The following is a 19,524-nucleotide window of genomic DNA, read 5'->3' on the forward strand; positions in this document are numbered from 1 at the left end:
CAGGTCTCCTGCATTGCAGGTAGATTCTTTACCAGCTGGTTCACACCAGGGAAGCCCTCATGCTACTTATAAGTGAGCAGTTATGGAGGATCAGGGGCTCAGACTCTCCTCTACAGCTTCCTTTGCACTATTCCATTCTTTCACATGAACTAGGGACAGTTTTACTAGCAGAAATAATGACTGCAAAATAAAGTCTCATCCAGTTTGTCTCATAGCACTCCTTTTCTTACCACAGTTAGTAATCATATTTATTTGTTGGTTTGCTTCTGGAATACCTGAGTATCTCAGGCTACTTTGTGCTGTAGGAGAGGCAGAATTGTGTCTGTCTGGTTAATGTGGTCTGATGCTTGGCTTGAGTTGAGGGTCAGTGAATGAATGCCGAGATGAATGATAGAAACTGGATTTGAGTATGTGTCCTTAAGATGGCTGTTTCTATCTGCTTAAATATTTTTTCTAGGTTAAAATTATTGAGGCCAATTTTAATGATGTAGAATTGTTGGACTTTGGTCCATCTGACTGACTGTGTATTGGAATGGGCCACTTGAAGATAATTTTACCTTTCCCCAAAGGTGTTGCCTTGACTCATCCCTCAAGAGATGGAGCTGCCGTTTTAGGTTTCTGCCCAGTTTAGAATCTCTAGTTTTTGTAGGAGCTGTCAATCCTACCCTTAGAGTTGCTGATTTCTTAGTGTAGATTGCAAGATAAAATATATATTTTCTGTGTGCTTTTCAGTGAACATAATCTTGACTGCATTGTTAACACTTTTCAAGATTTCGAAAAAGAAAATTACTATTTAAAGAAGTTCTCTGAAGGATATGCTGTCTATCTTCTGGAGTGAGGCTTGACTGTGGGTGTATATCAAAGTCACCTGTAGAGGTTTTAAGAGCCGTATTTAGTTAGAAGCTCTAAGGTGTGGGACCTGGGTCACAGGTGATTCTGATGTACAGCCAGGTATAAGAGCAGTAGTTCCTATGGAAGTTTCTACGCAGGCAGTCATACCCCAAGGAAGCGTATGTCAAGAATGCTTTTTTGTGTTTCCCATCAGTTAAAGTTCTGGCTCTGTAGTTTAGATTCATTTGTGAAGAAGTGCTTTTGAATGTTTTAGTGAATATTTATGAACTCTTGGTAATACTTTCCAGTCCCTCCACCTAGCAGAGGTAGATCCTGAAAGGTCTTGTATGTGATGTGAAGCAGTTCTTTTTCCCTTTGGTAATGGAGAGTCATTGGAGGTTTTTTAAAATCAGGAAGGCAACATGGTTAGCTTTTACTTTTGTTTTAAAGGAAAGTTGCCTGTCAACTATATGGAACATAGATTAGAATGGGGGAGAAAACTACAAGGAGACCAAAGTAAGTCTGTGCAAGAGAGAATGAGGAGCAGTAGGGATAAAACGGGACTGAAGTCTAGCCCTGTAGGTGCCTGTTTCAGTTTAAGCTCCAACCAGTCAGCTCTGCCCTTGACTTCAAGACAGCTAAAGTTGCAAAGGCTTTACTGAGAAGTCTTTCCCTGACCGAATTCTCTTAATCTGTTCTTTTGATAGTTTTTTTATGTCGTATTTTACAGTACTTTCCATTCTCTATTGTTCTGTTTTTCTTATTTGATTCCTGTGTCTTATTTATCTTACACTGATGCCACTTTTCATGATAGCTGCTTCTCTGTAGAAATAGCTGTTGAATAAGTTGTCCCCCAAACATGTCATCCTTGGTTTTTTCCCCTTCTGTTTTTGTGCCTTTGCTCATGGTCTTTATCTTTTCCAAATGTTCTTATTTCTCTTCTACACCCATATCTTGAAGTTTTAACGTTTTTTTTTTTTTCCCTCCATAATTCAAATCCCACTGTTTCTGCAAAGTCCTCTAGCGTGATTCTCCATGGTCACTTCCACCTTTGGGCTCTTGTAGTATTTAAGCTGTGTACTCCTTTATGCTTCCTTATATTTTTCATCTTTTTATTTAGTCTGTGAATGTTGATATTCTGCCTTTTTGAGTTGGACAGGATATTTTACACATCACTGTACATAGCATATCTTAATAATGTGATGGTCATTTGCCCCATTTGCTGCTGCTACTGCTAAGTCGCTTCAGTTGTGTCTGACTCTGTGTGACCCCACTGACAGCAGCCCACCAGGCTCCGCCATCCCTGGGATTCTCCAGGCAAGAACACAGGAGTGGGTTGCCATTTCCTTCTCCAGTGCATGAAAGTGAAAAGGGAAAGTGAAGTTGCCCCATTCTAAGTCTTCCTAAAAGCACCTTGGCTATAAACATAGTTTATTTTACTCTAAAAAACCTAAGACCTCATCTCAGAAATATCTTAAATTGTCAGTAACTTTAATTATCTGAATTTAAAGCAAAAAAATTATTATTATTTTCCTCTAGGATTTTAAAGGTCAGAATAAAAGAGAATTAAAAAAATTGGAGGGGCCTTATTGAAATACAAAGTTGAGTGTTAATATTTGACTGGATATAAAATCCTTTAAAGTCTTATGTTTAAAATGCTTTAATTAAAGTAAAATATTTTCATTTGTTCCTTATGTTAAATAGTGTGTCCTTTGCCAAAACAAAGCTTTATTTTCTTGGGAATCACTCAGAACATTTGGACCTCCTCTGGTTTGTAATCCTGTTAAATTTCATCTATGAATTAAAGCCTAATTATACATAGTTGGTGTACCCTACATAGAGACAATTCCATGTATAATAGTTTACTCATTAAGTTTACTTATTGGAACATTATGAAATGCTGAAAATACTTTGCATTGGTATTAAGAAATAATTTTCTTTGAGAATTAACCGAACTTAATTGTCTATATATTTTTCTTTAGCCCGTATGTTGTAAAATACTATGGCAGTTACTTTAAGAACACAGACCTCTGGATTGTTATGGAGTACTGTGGAGCTGGCTCTGTCTCAGACATAATTAGATTACGAAACAAAACAGTAAGTATTTTAAAATTGTTTTGCCAATCTCATTTCTAAAGATTCATATTTTAGAAGCTGACTGTATAGTGTTTTGTTACAAGGAAAATATTAGTGTGAAAAAAGAAAAGACTTCACAGTGTAAAAGGATCTAGTATGAGGTGTGAGAATTAGTCACAGATCTTTGTGTGGCAAATACAGGAGTCATATGATTGTTTAATCCATTTATTAGGATAATTTTTGGTTTAGTCACCGAGAAACCACCACGGCACTCCTCCTCTTCATCTGGAATCAGTGTTGCATTTTCTTTATTAACTTGAGTTCAGTAAGTTATAGCTAGAGTTTTATTTTTGTAGTATTTATGCTGTTTCTTTATCATAAGTTTTTTTGCATTATAATCTATGGTTGATAAACAGTTGAAGTATTATGTTTCTGAATCTTAAAAATAACTGAAGAACAATTTTTGTCTTATTTCCCCAAATATCTCAGGATGTTTGAAATTAATAGAGCTCAATTATAATTTTTTTTTCTGTTAAATTCAGCTTAGTGAGAATGTGTTATTTAGTGATAAATTTTATGGCTATGTTTTAACCCTAAGTAAAAGAGCTATTTACAAAATTGTTTACTTTAGCCTAGCAATGCACCTAGTTAACCTGGATAGTTTACAAGACCAAAGTGACCTTTTTAAAATCTGTGAATGACTAAGAATAATAAATCAGTGAAATAATTTGTAATTCTGTGAAACAGTATCCCAGTAACTACATGTCATTATTACATGTTGTCAGACATGTTTCAGTAAAATACATTCGGAAAAATACTTGACTACTTGAGTCAATTTGTGGTTAACCAGAATCATTTTAAAGTTTGATTGGGGAAATACATTGTAAGTTTATCCTACTAATTTTTTTTTTCTGTTAGAGAAAATAAAGTAAATAGGTTTTCTTTTAAATGAAGTGAAACAGAAGTTAGAATAATCCCTGTTTTGACAGAATGGATTAAGTGATTTGTGACATTCTAATTATATATTTTAGAATTTCTATGGTGCTTAACTAACATTTATGTAAATCAGATGACTCCTGAATGGCAGAACAATGCTTTAATTGAAAATAATTATACTCCAGTTAGGGAAGTGTCTTAAAACCATTTCAGGGCTAAACTCAGGGCATTTGGTATTTAAAGTTACTGAGTAGAAATACGGAGTAATACTGTATGAAATGGAAAATCTATTTATTTTAAATGTTAATGTTACCATTTTGAGTCCATAGGAAGAATACAGCCTTTTATGTATTCTAAGTATCCAAAAATACTTTATTTCTGTGGTTAAGAAATAGAAACCATGAAGGTATACTATAGTTCTAAAAGGTAGATTTGGATGGAATAATTATTCTCAGGTATCTCCTTCACCAATTATCAAAGGAAGGATTTTACCCTATTTGCACTTTTTTTTAAAAGGCAGATTCCACCTAACATGTTTGGAGATCATACATTTGAAATAGTCTAATTATTATTCTCACAAGTTGGTTTTCCTTGGTCCTGGGGAAGTATGGAAGGGTCTGATTCCCAAATACAAAAAGGAATCCAGAACTGCATGAGATGGCTGAAGAGCTGTACATATGTTCTTTCTTGAGAGCAGCTCCTGTTAAATCTCAAAAATATTCTGTACTACTTATGCTACTTTTCCTTCATTTATGTATTATTTTAAAAAAGTACCATTGTTATGAAGGTTGGAGTGTGGGGGATAGTTATCATCCTGTTTAATATTTGATTTTTTTAAGGAATGTTCACTGGAATGATAATCTTGATTGTTTGAATTTCAGAGGCATGGCTTTCAAAAAATGTGACAAGTGAAACAGTCATCCTTGACCTGTTAACACTCACTCCAGTAGTTAATTGTTTTCATTGTCACAGAACAATCAGTCTTTTCCTAAGAGTACAGAAAATTTTCTTTTAGGCTGTATATGCTGTTTGGGTTTTTGTTCCTCGCTTTGTTGTTTCTTGTAATTCTGTGTACATTTTAAACAGCACAAGGCTGTTTAAATAATAATTCTTATTATTTTTGATGGTGTTTAAATTTATACTGTTTTTGCTCTTTATTCTTTTTTTGCATTTCTCAGTTGCCTGAACAGTGTTCTTTAGTGTTTCCTCATGATGGTAATAAAATCGCTCTCTTTTTTTTTCTTGTATGAAAATGTTTTCTCGCTGTACTTTTGAATGATATATTTGCTGGGTAAAGAATTCTAGGTTGGCAATTTCTTTTACATTTTTTATTTATTTTAAGAGGATTGACTCTTGGAAAACCACCTAACACCCTTTGTGTAGAATTATTCTTGTCTTTGAAAGAAATCTCATTAGGGATGAACTGTTCTTGATTTTCAGTTCTATTGCTATCTTTTTTCTTTTTTTTTTATTGAAGTATAGCTGATTAACAATGCTGTGAACATTGTGGGAACAGGTGAACAGTGAAGGGATTCACCCATTCTCCCCCAAGCCCCCCTCCCCTCCACATAACACTGAGCAGACTTTTCTATATGTTATATAGTAGATCCTTGTTGGTTATCCATTTTAAATATAGCAGTATGTACATGCCCATTCCAAACTCCCCAGCTGTCCCTTCCCTGATCCTTCCTCTGCCAGCAACCGTAAGCTTGTTCTGCAAGTCTGTGAGTCTGTTTCTGTTTTGCTAGTAAATTCATTTGTATTTCTTTTTATATTCCACATATAAGAGATGTCATAGGTGCTCTTGTTTTTTATGATCAAATAGTTCTTTAAAAATTAAAGATAGAGAAAAAATCTGGTGAAGTTACATACCTTTAAAAAAAGTTAAGTTTTTAGCCTGAAGTATAAAACTGTTTGTATATTACCTCCGTCCTCTCTGTGCAGTTTTATAACTTGTTACTTCAGCTTCACAGTAAGAGTGGGTTCCTAGAATAAAGGCTGGGTTCATGTTTTAGTGTTTCGGTATATGCTTTTGCCTCATCTGCTCCCCCACCTTTGAGTCTTTCTCCTTACCCCTAGTCTTTGCCTAGTGAGTTTGTATCCATGAAGGACTAGCTCAGTTATCACCTCTTCTTTGAAACTTTCCCTATTTTCCCAGGTAGTTTATCTGTTTGGTAATTGGTTGATTAGTGAATTAGTTAAGTATTTATTGCATATTCACTCTTACATAAGAGCACAATAAATTCTAGCTGCCATTATTTTGTAATTTTTACTGTTATTATCTTACACATTTTGACTGCTGGATAGACTAAGCATCTTGTCATTTGTGTATTGACTCTTTTACTTATTTTTTGTGCTTATCTTTTGCATTTTATTATTATTGTTGGTAGTGGTGTTTTCTTACATTGCAGGCTTCTTTGCTAGTAGTTTTATGAGTATTTCACATATTTTAAAAGTCAAAAAAACAGTTATCTTATTGTCAGCATAGATATTAAAGAAAGAATTTCAAAATTTTTCAAAATCTTTTAGAAATTTAACTTCTAAAATCTCTTTTAGAGGTTTTATGCCCTGACATTTTCTTTGGGAAATACCTGCTGCTGCTGTTGCTGCTAAGTCATTTCAGTCATGTCTGACTCTGTGTGACCCCATAGACAGCAGCCCACTAGGCTCCCCTGTCCCTGGGATTCTCCAGGCAAGAACACTGGAGTGGGTTGCCATTTCTGTCTCCAATGCATGGAAGTGAAAAGTGAAAGTGAAGTTGCTCAGTCGTGTCCGACTCTTCGCGACCCCATGGACTGCAGCCTACCGGGCTCCTCCATCCATGGGATTTTCCAGGCAAGAGTTCTGGAGTGGGGTACCATTGCCTTCTCCGTTGGGAAATACCTAGGAAAAGATAAAAGCATAGAATTAAATTTGAGGGTTAACTAGAGCTCTCAGTGATTGGAACTGAGCCTGAGTAGCAGAGTTTTGAGATTGGATTGTTGGCAGTTGAGCCAATAACGAATGGAAGTTTGGGTAATAGTGGTAATGCTAGAGGGAGAATGAAGGTGAAACTTTGCTATATTTCAGTGGGTGATAAAAGTTTGAGTCTTCTAGTTGCATTTAGAGGAGAAATCACTATTTGGTTAGTGTTTTTGAACCTTTTGGTTTATAAGTTAATACTATATGTAAGTTAATCTATAATAAGTATATGTAAGTTAAACTCCTGATTCTGTGATCAGACCCACAACACACAACTCATGTCCTGGTATTATGTATCTTTAATAAGTGACTTTTTAAAAAATAATATTTAAAACTAGAGTTTGTTGAAACCTATATGTGGATAACCTTTCTGTGGCTATCCTGTACTTGGAAATCACATTTAATTATTAGTCAGCTTTTAGTCTTTAGGAGAAAAGTTTCAGCAGTTGCTTTCCCCTACTATAAGCCTCTCAGGGGCAGAAATTTTTATATGGTCATCGTGAAACTATTACAAGTGCCTAGAATAGCTACTGGCATCTAGCAACCTTGATAAATGTTTGTTGAACTGAAATAGGAACAGTTCCATGACTGCTTCTTCTGTGAATATAGACAATCTAACTCATCTATTTAGTGTTGTATTTTTATAGGTAAATTGTAATTTTCATAGCTACTACTATTCAGTATTAATAATGTGGGTTATTGAACAGATATGATCGTATACCAAACAAAGTACATGTGCTTATCAGTAACCTATGAAAGTGTGAAATAACAGGATCTGTCGTGTTAGTTCCCTGATTTTTATAGAAGTTATATTTATGTAAATTAAACTTTTTGCTTATTTTTGCAAATGTATATCCCAATAACTCAAACCATAGGCCTCATTTGGCTGATGAAAAAGAAATATGCCTTTTGTTGTTATTACTGGAAGTTAATGTAATCATTTCAGGTTTTTTTTTTTAGTGTTTACAAGTTTAAAAAGAATAAAAAGTCCAGTAATTATGGGAATAAATAAAATATTTATGGCAATAATTTTGAAGGTTTTCCTGTGAGGACATTTAAAAAACCAATATATTTTATGTTAAATGCATTTAGCCTCTGAACATTCATGCATTTCAAGTATTTATGCATTTATGCAAAGTAAAAATAGACAATTCTATGAAATTGAAGCTTTTTAAATATAGATTATATATTTGATTAGAGGCTTTCAAAATGATCTTTACATAATTGTTAAGCTATGCATTGACATATGGAAGAAATAGAGTCTACAACTTAGATGTTTGTTGTGTATTTGGAAATGTTCTAAGAAAAGGCCTAAGGTTGGTCTCTCCCACTCTGACTCAGCTTTTTATTTGACCACTTATTTTAATTCAACCTAGCACTTTGGATTTTAGTTTTGGTTTAACAGAAACAAGTTTTATAATCTGGGTCTTCAGCTTCCTCATCTATTAAATAATAATTAGCATTGGTACAGTGCTTTGCATTTTACTTGGCAGTTTTATTTACATTTTGGCTGAATGGAAAGGTTCAAAATACATTTATTGATCTAGGCCTGGTGCTGTGTGTTAGAGGTACAAATAATTCTTAAGAAATGTTCCTGTTGTTGCATTGTTTGCAGACTGGTTAAGGTAATGCATATGTACAAAGCTAAATTCGATTCTGTAAAGAGTTGGAGTTCTTTAGGGAAAGTACAAGGCAAGCGCTTAGCCTAACATGGAATTTCAAGGAAAGCTTCATAGGAGAGAGAAGCGTTTAACATGATCTTGGAAGAGGACTCATCTGTCACTGGAGTCAGGCTCCCAGGGGCAGGGTCTTGTCTTCTTTGTTGCCTGCTCTGTCCTGCTCCTCGGACAGTGCCTGATGTGTAGGATGCTGAGCAAATATTTGTTGTATGTGTAAATGCATGAATGAATGACTCAGAGAAGAGAGGGCAAAGGACATCTTGGAAGAGGAAACAGTGATATACTAGAATTATATTTTCATCTTTAAAAGTCCAGTGTCATGTTCCTTGATCACCTGAAGGAAAATGTTCCCAGCATCTTGTTTAAATGGGTTTACTTTCCTCACACTTAATTGCTCAAAATCATTGTCATGTATTAGTTTGATGGATCTGTGCTGCTGCTGCTGCTGCTGCTGCTGCTAAGACCCTTCAGTCGTGTCCAACTCTGTGCGACCCCATAGACGGCAGCCCACCAGGCTCCCCCATCCCTGGGATTCTCCAGGCAAGAACACGGGAGTGGGTTGCCATTTCCTCCTCCAGTGCATGAAAGTGAAAAGTGAAAGTGAAGTCACTCAGTCATATCCGACTCTTAGCAACCCCATGGACTGCAGCCTACCCGGCTCCTCCATCCATGGGATTTTCTAGGCAAGAGTACTGGAGCGGGTTGCCATTGCCTTCTCCAGGATCTATGCTAGGACCGTGATTTTTTGTAGCCCCCCCTTTTTTTTTCATGTTGGAAGAAGTAGCATATGCCATCTTTATCATTTCACTAATGTTTTCTAGCTTCTTACTCATTTTATCTACTTCCTGGAGTTTATTTGATTCTTGAGAACACATTCTTTGGGTCTTCCTGATTTCTTGTTCTCATGTGGACTCATTGCTTTTTAGGTCTGCTGTACAGCTGCAGTCTTGGAATTTCTTTTCCCTGGACTCCTGGGTTACTGTCACCATTTTCTTGTGTATTTCCTATTTCCTTGGCTTTTCACTCTTGTTCTATGTTTTCCCTAAACTATCTTCTTCAGGATACAAAATTAAGAGATCAACTAGTTGAGTCCTTCTGTGTCTGAAACTGCTTTTGTTTTGCTTTCAAACTTGGTTGATAGTAGCCTGTGTAGAATTTTACATTGAAACTGAGTTTCTCTCAGAGCTCTGGTAGCTTTCCTGTATTATCTTCTAGCAGCCAGTGTTGCTAATGTTCTAGGTGGCTAATGCCTGTCAGAGTCTTATTCATTTCTAGGTTTCCTCCCACCTCACAACTTTTTAGACTTTTTTCTTTATTCTTATGTCTCTGATGTTGAATAAGGATCAAGATATTTCATGAGGATGTGCCTAAGTATGAGTCCTTTTTATTAGTTATGCTTAGCACTCAGTAGTTGCTTTCATATAGAAACTTCTTTCTTTGGCTTTGGAAAAATTTCTTTGATAATTTCGGCCCTATAATCTCCTGAATTTTATTCTTTTTTTTCCTCCCAGGTTTTCTGTCTCCTTTTGTTTTTCTTTTTCTACTTTATTTTCTGACTCTTCTAACTGAACTTTTTATTTCAGCAGTTATATTTTAATTTATAAGAACTCTTTTGTTTTTGGTTATTTCTGTTTTGCAACATCTTGATGCTTGAGACATGGATGTATGATCTTTCCTAATCACTCTAAGAAAAATAAGTTTTGAAAAAAGTTGTTTTCTGTTTCCTGAATCATCTGTATTTCTACTGAAGTTATTGCTTCACTTGCTTGACCCTGATTCTTCCCCATGGCAGGATGACCGCCAGAAAGGCTGACTAGCTCTCATTGGAAACATTGGGATGATGCTTTTTGCCTGGCAGGTATAATGTTGAGATGAACTGGTTGGTATCTGGCTTGAGGAGGAAGTGCCTACAGAGGTGGTTTGTTCAGTTTCTTTAGCCATTCCCCTCCCCTGCCTTTTCTGGGACATGGGGGTGAATACCAGGATGCATGTAATCTCTGTATAAAGTAGGCCTGAGGAGCTCACTCTTGTTCTGTTTTCTTTTTGTCACTTCCTGGGGAAAAGCTAGCCTACCTTTCCCATTTCTCTTCTCTGTCCTACCTTCTCTGCCTGGTGGTTCTAACTTGAACCCTCTTGGTGTTTTCTTGTTAATCACCCCTTCTTGCCTGCTCTTGCCTGTGAACTCTTCATAGAAATGCTTCCAAATTTATTATACTCTCCTTTGCTGATTCTTTTATCAGTTTATTTATTAAATTTTTTTTCTCTCAGTTTAATGGGAATTTAGAAGGCCGAAAGACAGAGAACTAAACAAATTGCAAATTCAGGTTGGTTTTGAAACTGAATCAGTGGTATGTTCTCTCTTTCTTCCTACCCACCTCCCTATCGATACTGTCATACCCTTAGGCGTTTAAATTAATACAGCTACTTTGAGGAGTACAATTTGATGCTGTGTTGTCAAGTTGAATATGAAAGTGCCATGGGCTCCATCCAGTGGCTGGATCTCCTCTTCTATCTGTACCTTAAGAGAAACCCTAACACAACTGAATGGTGAGAAATGTCCCAGACTGTTGTCACGACAAAAAGTTAGGAGCAAACTTAAATGTTGATGAGCACTAGACCCTGGACGAAAGAATTGCTGCTGTTCTTTCAGTCTCCATAGTTTTGCAGCTCCTTGGTGAAGGCAAACTGAGAGTAGCATTCTGGTTGGAACCTCTCAGAGCACCCGTCCCCTGATGTGCAGGTGAAAATGCTGTTAAAATACCAAGTAAAGTTTGTGTCTTAAAACACAGTACATGTCCAGTTTGGTGTATGAGAGAAATTTTTTTAGTGTCTGCTTCTACCAGAATGAACTATGTTTCTGTGATTGGGTGGGAGTTGGGGAGGGGGCATTGAGGGAACACAAAGTAATGGAGAGGAAGTTCCAGACTGAAGAAGCAGTTCCTAAGTTGTCTGTATGTGTATTTTCCTGAAGGCTTGTGGTGGACTTGTTATAATGGCAGTTGTTGGGAAAGTCAGGTTTATTTAGGCATCACTTGAGAAGTGTGAAGGACACACTTTTTGGTGTTTACTTTTTGGTAAATTCTTACTGTTAGTGTTATGACAGTGATTCTCAACTCCAGCAACAGACATTTGATAGGTATTTTGAGAACCATTGCTATAATACAGGTATGTGCCAGGCACATTATATAGACTGTTGCATTTAATCCTCGTGTAAGGACTGAACGACTGTGTAAGGTAAGAACAGTTGTTAACCCCATTTTTCCAGACAAGCAACTGAATCATAGAGTGGTAAAATAGATTAGAGGGAAAGAAAAGGTTGAAGTTATAGCCGACTGCTGGAATCGAACTGTAAAAGTGAAGAGCATAGAGTGTAGAGCCAGACTGTCTTGGATTGTGGCTCTGCTACATACTGGTTGTATGAACATAGGCAAGTTTCTTAGCTTTTCTGTGACTCATTTTTTCCATTTGCTAAATGGGATAAGAATACCACCCTACTTCGTTGAGTTGTTTTGAAGATTAGACATTTGTAAAGTGCTAGAAACAGTCCCTGGAGAAGGCAATGGCACCCCACTCCAGTACTCTTGCCTGGAAAATCCCATGGATGGAGGAGCCTGGTAGGCTACAGTCCATGGGTTCGTGAAGAGTCGGACACGACTGAGCGACTTCACTTTCACTTTTCACTTTCATGCATTGGAGACAGAAATGGCAACCCACTCCAGTGTTCTTGCCTGGAGAATCCCAGGGATGGTGGGCTGCCGTCTATGAGGTCACACAGAGTTGGACACGACTGAAGTGACTTGGCAGCAGCAGCAGCAGCAGAAACAGTCCCTGGTACATAAAAAGTCCTATATGTATTTGGATCGATATTGTCATCATTGTCCTGCCTTCTCACTGATACGGATGGAAATGTCTTTGCATTGTGAACATTAGTCAGATGATGTGTTTGAGTAGAATAGTACAGGAGACTATGGAACCAAGTACAGAATCTTAGCGTTCACCATTGGTGCCTTGAATTATTTTCAAGAGAGGTGCATAAGCTCCATGAGGTAGAGCTTACATTTTTAGGTACAGTGAAAGTTTGTTTAATAGAATCAGACAGTGGCTATTCAGAATATACTGGAATATTTTATTTTAGTGCCCTTAGAGTTAATGCCTTGTACATAATAGACTTTTTGATAACATGTTTGCATTTAAAAAATATATATTCTGCCTTGATGGTCATTATGTACTCTGTCAAACTTTTTCTCCCCCTCAGTGAAGGCATACCAGTTTCTTACTGATTTAAGGTTTGATACTTGGAGCTTCAAAGTTGGGTATTGTTTCATGATTAATAATAGACATCTTTTTGAGATGTATGGCTTTCTGTTGCATAAAGTTCTTTTCAGGGTTTATGCTTGCCTGTGTTATTGGGCTAATTCATGTTTGACTTCCCTAATCACTTTGTTGCACGTTCCCTCTTTGTGTAACAGATACCAGTTCATACGGGCTTTACAACTCCATATATACTGAGTGCTTTTCTGTTGTCTTCTGATCTCTTTTCCAGGAATCTTTTCATGTGGGAAAGGATTTTTAAATGTCTGCCCACTGACCATTTTCACAGTAGAGTATCAGTTCTCTTTCTCTTCAGATCAAGGGATTATAAGCAGCGAGTATATATGTATATTTACATATGGTGTAAGTAGTGAAAGCTTTCATTTTGAATCACTAGTTGTGGGACTTTGTGATAGATTATTAATTTTTTTTTTTTTTGCCAGACATCTGCAATCCAGATTTCATGAAAGAAAACCTCTCTCTGCTTTTTTGTATATAATAATCGCTAAAATATTCTAGTTATGTTTTCTAATGTACATACTTTGTATTGAGCAGATTTGTGTTTTTCTGAAAGAATCTCATAAATTTTCTTATTGTTTAAAACCTTGGCTATTTTATACCCTCAACACTCCCTTTTTTGGGTGGGATGAGATAGAGTGGTGAGGGGTGGAAGGAGTTACTGAGTTGCTCTGTTGTTTTTTCCAGTGTTTTCCTCATGTTGAATACCTAACAGCCCCATTAAATGTATGTATTATTTTCCTCAAGAAAGAAGGAGTAAGAGGGGGAGAAATTTTGATTGTAAAGCAGTTGGAATCTGAAGCTTCATGGATGTTCAGATAAAGCCTTACATGTAAGCTTAAGAATTACTTTTGAAATTTTGGTATTTTAGAAATTGCTACTTAACTCCTCAAGTTTCTCTAAACCATTGATTTTCAGCAAGAGGCTTTGGTCACCATTGTGTATAGATGTAACATGTATGTCGTAAAAACTAATAATGCTGAAACATTCGAAGAGCTCTATAAAATGAGATATCTAAATGCAGTGTTAATTTAATTTGGAGTAAACATTTATTGCCTGGGGCAGGTGGTACTCGGAAAAATGAAGGCAAAAAGGAGACTTTGCCTTCCTGTTCCTTTTAAAAGGCTTATTTGTTCTACTTTTCCCACCTCCAGTTATTGTAGCCCTTTTGTTTGGGGGCAGAAAATAGAAATCAGCTTCAGAGACTTCATACTGTTAAATATCTGGAGTAACCTATAGCAGTTCTAGAGTTAATCAGTGATTTGTGCTTTGTACAAACCTCTTTACCAGGAACCTCCCCACTTTTTTGGTATCTACTTGAAATTTACTACGTTGGTTTCAGCTCTTGGTTATAAATTATAGAAAACTCACTTCAAACTGGCTTGAGCCAAGAAGGGAATTTATTTACTCACATAACTAAAAATCTTTGCAGAGCTGGTTTCATGCATGGCTTGACCTCTGTTTTGATTCTACTCTCAGACTCTTGCCTCATAGTGGCAAGACGGCTGCTTGGTTATACCTTTCCAGCAGTCTTGTACCTCACTGCTTCTGAATGGGTCAGGTGCCTTTCTCTGTGGCCACTGGAGTGTGATGCAGTCTGACCCGGAGCAGGGATGGAATTGACTGCTAGAAATGTGTGGTCTGAAGATGGGGAAATAGTGATTCCCTCAAGGGAAATGAGGGTATGTTAGCAGGAGAACGGCGAATGAATGTTAGAATGACAAAAATAACAGGGATTTCTATGTATTTCTCAAACCTAAAATCAAAACTAAATGTACCAAGAATAAAACACACACAAACACACCCTTCTAAAATAACTTCCAAAATGAATGTTAAGTATTACAGGAGGTATCTGGTGAAATTCAGGGTTAAAACTATGGGGTCCTCAACCTTTTCTCCCCTTTGTCACAGTAAGGGACAGCTGGGATGATGTATCTCAAGGAGCCTGCTTCTGCTGGGTCAGTAATAAGTGTTTGCTCTAAGAATTCATATAAGTCTGCTTTTCAGGATTACAGATCCATGGTTTCATTTAGACCATGGTGACCTGACCCTGGTTTTAGTTCTGGTGTCCCTGGCCCCTTCTCCTGACAAGGATTTTCTCTCCCTAAACAGGTACTGCTGTTCAGTTCTATGCTAGAATCTTAGAAGAGTGAATCCTTTTGTGTGGAAAGTAATTCTTGCTTATTTGGTGTCTCCTATAGAGTGAGATTGAGTTCTAAGTTATTTCACACATGCTTCTTAAAAGTTCCAGGCCACAGTCTTAAAATGACCATGCACTGTAGGATCAGACCTGGAGAGTTTTTTATACCAATCACGTGCCACATCTTAACTCTGATTAAATACATCGTACGCATCACAGTCCATGACATTTTTTCTAAATCTTTTGATTGAATTATAAACACTTCTTTATGATCTTTCCACATTGCAATATAGTCCCTCCAGTAGTCTTGCTCTTCTACCTTAACTAAGTAAATTAAACCTACAAAGGTATTTCCTTGGCTTCCCTAATTGGTAAGCTGCCCAGTCTTCACCTTAGTTGCTGTACTTCTTGGCATTTCTCCCAGTTCTATTTCCCTTTCATAAGTCAGGCCCACTTTCACGCACTTTATTTTTATATTGTACGTTCCTCTCCTGGCAGACTGCCTGTCACAGCCAGACCTGCCGTGAGCTCTCCCTCCCTGTCATAAGCCTGACCCCTTAGCACACTGTGACAGTGGTTATTTGGAATGATGTGGTTTAGTGGAAGGACCCTTGCATGTAGCATCAGAAGACCAGACATCAGTTCCTGGCTTGTTACATGTTAGCTCTGTGACCCCGGATACACCGTGTAACTAACTCCTTTTAACTTCAGATGCCTAATCCTAAAATGGACCTAATATCATATTACTTGCCTTACCTACCTCAGTGTTTTCTTGTGAGGAACAAAGATGATGAGTATAAGAGCATTTTGTAACCTGCCAAGTTCTATACAAATGTAAATTGTATTTTGTTACTATTAAGGCAGAAACTTAAAAAGATAGTATTTAGTTTTTGATGATTTATCACTGATTTAAGAATTTTATATTTGTTGAAATAGTGGATATCTTGTAGTATTAGAGAAACATTAAAAGATCATTGTGTCTTATCTAGTAAAATATTATTTAATTTTAGGAAATTGAGAAATGTAAGTTAGTTTTTTTCAGAAAAATGGAAATTTAGCTCCTAAGGTAGCAAATCTAATTTTAACAGTTTTAGATGAAGCTCTTTTAAAATTGTATTGTATAATTCTTTATACCTTTAACCAAAATGTATAAATGCCTTCCATTTTAATAATATAAATAAAGGGGGAAAAAGGTAATAGGAGCACATTGTAAAAATCCCAAATAGTACAGAAGAGGAATTTAGCATTTACTCACTCATCCCTCAGTTTTACTTCCTGGAGGAGATGTCAGTTACCAGTTTGTTGTGGCTTCTTCCAGTGCATGCATTTAAAAAATTTTTTAATTGAAGGATAATTTCTTTACAGAATTTTGTGGTTTTTTAAGAATCAGCCATAGGTACACCCGTATCCCCTCCCTCCCAGACCTCCTTCCCATCTCCCTCCCCACCCCACCCTTCAGCCTGTAGCAGAGCCCCTGTTTGAGTTCCCTGAGTCATACCCATTGACTATCTGTTTAACACATGGCCTTGTAAATTTCTGTTACTCTCTCCATACATCGCCTCTTCTCCCTCCTCTCCTCCTCCCATGTCCATAGGTCTGTTCTCTGTGTCTGTTTCTTCACTGCTGCCCTGAAAATAAATTCATCAGTGCCATCTCTTCAGATTCCATATATATGTCAGTATATGATATTTATATTTCTCTTTCTGACTTATTTCACTGTGTAATGGGCTTCTAGTTTTGTCCACCTCATTAGAACAGATTCAAATGTATTCCTTTTTATGGCTGAGTAGTATTCTGTTGTGTATATGTACCACAGCTTCTTTATCCATTCATCTGTTGGTGGACATCTAGGTTGCTTCCATGTTCTAGCTCTTGTAAATAGTGCTGCAGTGAACATTGGGTCCATGTGTCTTTTTCAGTTTGGGTTTTCTCAGGGTATATGCTTAGGAATGGGATTGCTGGGTCATATGGTGGTTTTATTCCTAGCTTTTTAAGGGGTCTCCATACCATCTTCCATAGTGGCTATATCAGTTTACATTCCCACCAGCAATGCAAGAACGTTCCCTCTTCTCCACATTGTCTCCAGCATTTATTGTTTGCAGACTTTTTGATGATGACCATTCTGACTGGTGTGAGGTGGTATCGCATTGTAGTTTTGATTTGCACTTCTCTAATAATGAGCAGTGTTGAGCATCTTTTCATGTGCTTGTTAGCCATCTGTATGTCTTCTTTGGAGAAATGTCTCTTCAGGTCCCTTTCCCACTTTTTGATTGCTCTTCTGGTATTGAGTTGTATAAGCTGCTTGTATATTTTGGAAATGAATTCTTTATCAGTTGTTTCCTTTGCTATCACTTTCTCCCATTCTGAGGGTTATCTTTTTACCTTGTTTGTAGTTTCCTTTGCTGTGCAAAAGCTTTTTAAGTTTAATTAGGTCCCACTTGTTTATTTTTGTTTTTATTTCCATTACTCTAGAAGGTGGGTCATAGAGGATCTTGCTTTATGTCATCGAGTGTTCTGCCTAAGTTCTCCTCTAAGAGTTTAATAGTTTCTGGCCTTACATTTAGATCTTTAATCATATTTTGTTTTAAACAAGAGATTCATACTACATGTATGGTGTTCTATACTTTGCTTTTTTTTTTTTAACTTCTTTTTTCCTTTTTTTTTTTTCTTGGTGAGCCAGCCAGGATGAAATTTTTTTTTCTTCAACTTTTGATGTATCTCAGAGATATTCCCATATCAGTATATAGGTCTGTGTGTATGTACCAGAATGCGTTTTTTTCAGTACTTTGGATAAAATGAGTTCCAACTTACATTGTAATCAAAGCTGAAGGAAACTTTTGTAGGTATGTATTGGCTGTAGTCCATGGGATTGCAGTCAGACAGGACTGAGTGGCTGAACTGAACTGATTGTTGTACCATTGGTTCTGGCCATTGGTTACATTCTGAGAAATGAAAGTACTAGGTTAGAGGGCATGTTCAGGTGACAGTTCCTTTTCTTTTTTTTTGAGAAGGGGCAATTTCAGTTTGAATTATGAAAGGATTTTGGATTTTGCTTTCAGTGGCTTCCTGCTTAACTGCATGCTTTGGCATCTCTTCATCTTAAAATTAGAAATTTTGACTAAAAAAATGCATTGGGATAGTTAGGGAGTTTGGGATGGACTAGGTACACACTGCTGTATTTAAAATGGATAACCATCAAGGAGCTACTGTATAGCACAGGGGGGTCGGATCAGTGTCATGTGGCAGCCTGGATAGGAGGTAAGTTTGAGGGGAGAAATGGTTACATGTATATGTAGGACTGAATCCCTTTGCTGTCCACCTGAAACTGTCACAGCATTGTTAATCCGCTATACTCCAACATGAAATAAGAAGTTAAAAAAATCCATTGGAATTTTAAGCAAGTTTATTTATCTCTTAGCTGGTGCTGCAAATCTACTGCTACTACTATAAATGACTTTATTATTACATTCTCCACAGTAGCTTTTCTGCTTCTAGCCTTTAGATGAAGGCTACTGTCCAGTTTCCTTCTTAAAAGTTCAGGTATGATCGTACCATCTTTTCATTTAAAAATATGTAGGCACATAAAGCAGAGTTAACCCGAACCTACCTTTGCCATTTTGCACTATTCTCCCATACCTGCTGCATTCGAACACAAAGAACCAGTACTAGACTTCATTCATTTTTGTGCCCGTTTCTTTTACACATACCTAATATTTGTTTTCCTCTTTGGTCTCCTGACAAACTTCGTACATTCTTCAAGAGGCAGCTCAAAAGTCTCCTCCTCTGTGAAGACTGCCTTGAATAGGGAGAGTGGTGTGGTGAGATTGTCAGGGCTACAGGAACTGTATCGTTCAAGGCCTTGAGGGTTAAAGTGTGTGGTTTGGATTTTACTTTAAGAGTACTAGTTCTGATGCAGTATTGGTTCTTATAATCACCTTAGACACTGCTGTCCTGGAATGCTCCTGTACCTAATCTTATTGTACCTGGCATTGCTTGATATCTTAATTATTTGTTCCTATTCCTTTCCTTTCCCTCTCAATTATGAGCACCATGAAGGCAAGGGCAGAATAACAGATTCTCAGTAAATTTTTGTTGGTGCCTACCATCTGTTGTGGTGTGTGGGTATTAAATGAAATGATACCTGTAATGTGGCAGGTATGGTAAATACTCAGTAAGTGTAAGTTGTTGGTGTTGTCGTTATCACTGGACAGATAAATCCTCACTTGGGAATAAAGGGTCCTTTTTTGAAAGAGATTAGGTTTGATGCAGGCGTTAAAAGACTATGTAGGGATTACATTGGTGAGTTTTGCTCAGATAGTTTTCACAACTTTATGAAAATTCAAGGTGCAAGTTAAAACTTGAAATTTGATAATACAATATCTATAGTTATCTGTCTGTGGCACATGAAAGGGGAACTATGTCTATGTTAAGGTTTGTCTCCTTAATAGTAAGTACTATATATAGCATTATTCTTACTGTTTTATTTTTCAAAAAATTCCAAGCTACTTCTGACATGCATCTGGGTTTAAAAAGTGACTACAGGTCTCTTTTTAAAATGGTAGTTTTGGTGAT

The 19,524-nt window shown here is 36.9% G+C and overlaps 1 protein-coding gene across 5 annotated transcripts in view; it reads left to right on the forward strand.

Moving 5' to 3' along the window:
- Positions 1 to 19,524, forward strand: part of STK3 (serine/threonine kinase 3) — a 309,832-nt gene that overhangs the window by 68,619 nt on the left and 221,689 nt on the right. For all 5 annotated transcript variants that reach the window (XM_027973184.3, XM_042254446.2, XM_060393931.1 and 2 more), the window contains one exon: positions 2,814 to 2,928. In XM_027973184.3, coding sequence (XP_027828985.1) covers positions 2,814 to 2,928 — 115 coding nt within the window. The remainder of the gene's footprint in view (positions 1 to 2,813; positions 2,929 to 19,524) is intronic.

The sequence above is a fragment of the Ovis aries genome, chromosome 9 (assembly GCF_016772045.2).
Source record: "Ovis aries strain OAR_USU_Benz2616 breed Rambouillet chromosome 9, ARS-UI_Ramb_v3.0, whole genome shotgun sequence".
NCBI classification, from domain to species: Eukaryota; Metazoa; Chordata; class Mammalia; order Artiodactyla; family Bovidae; genus Ovis; species Ovis aries.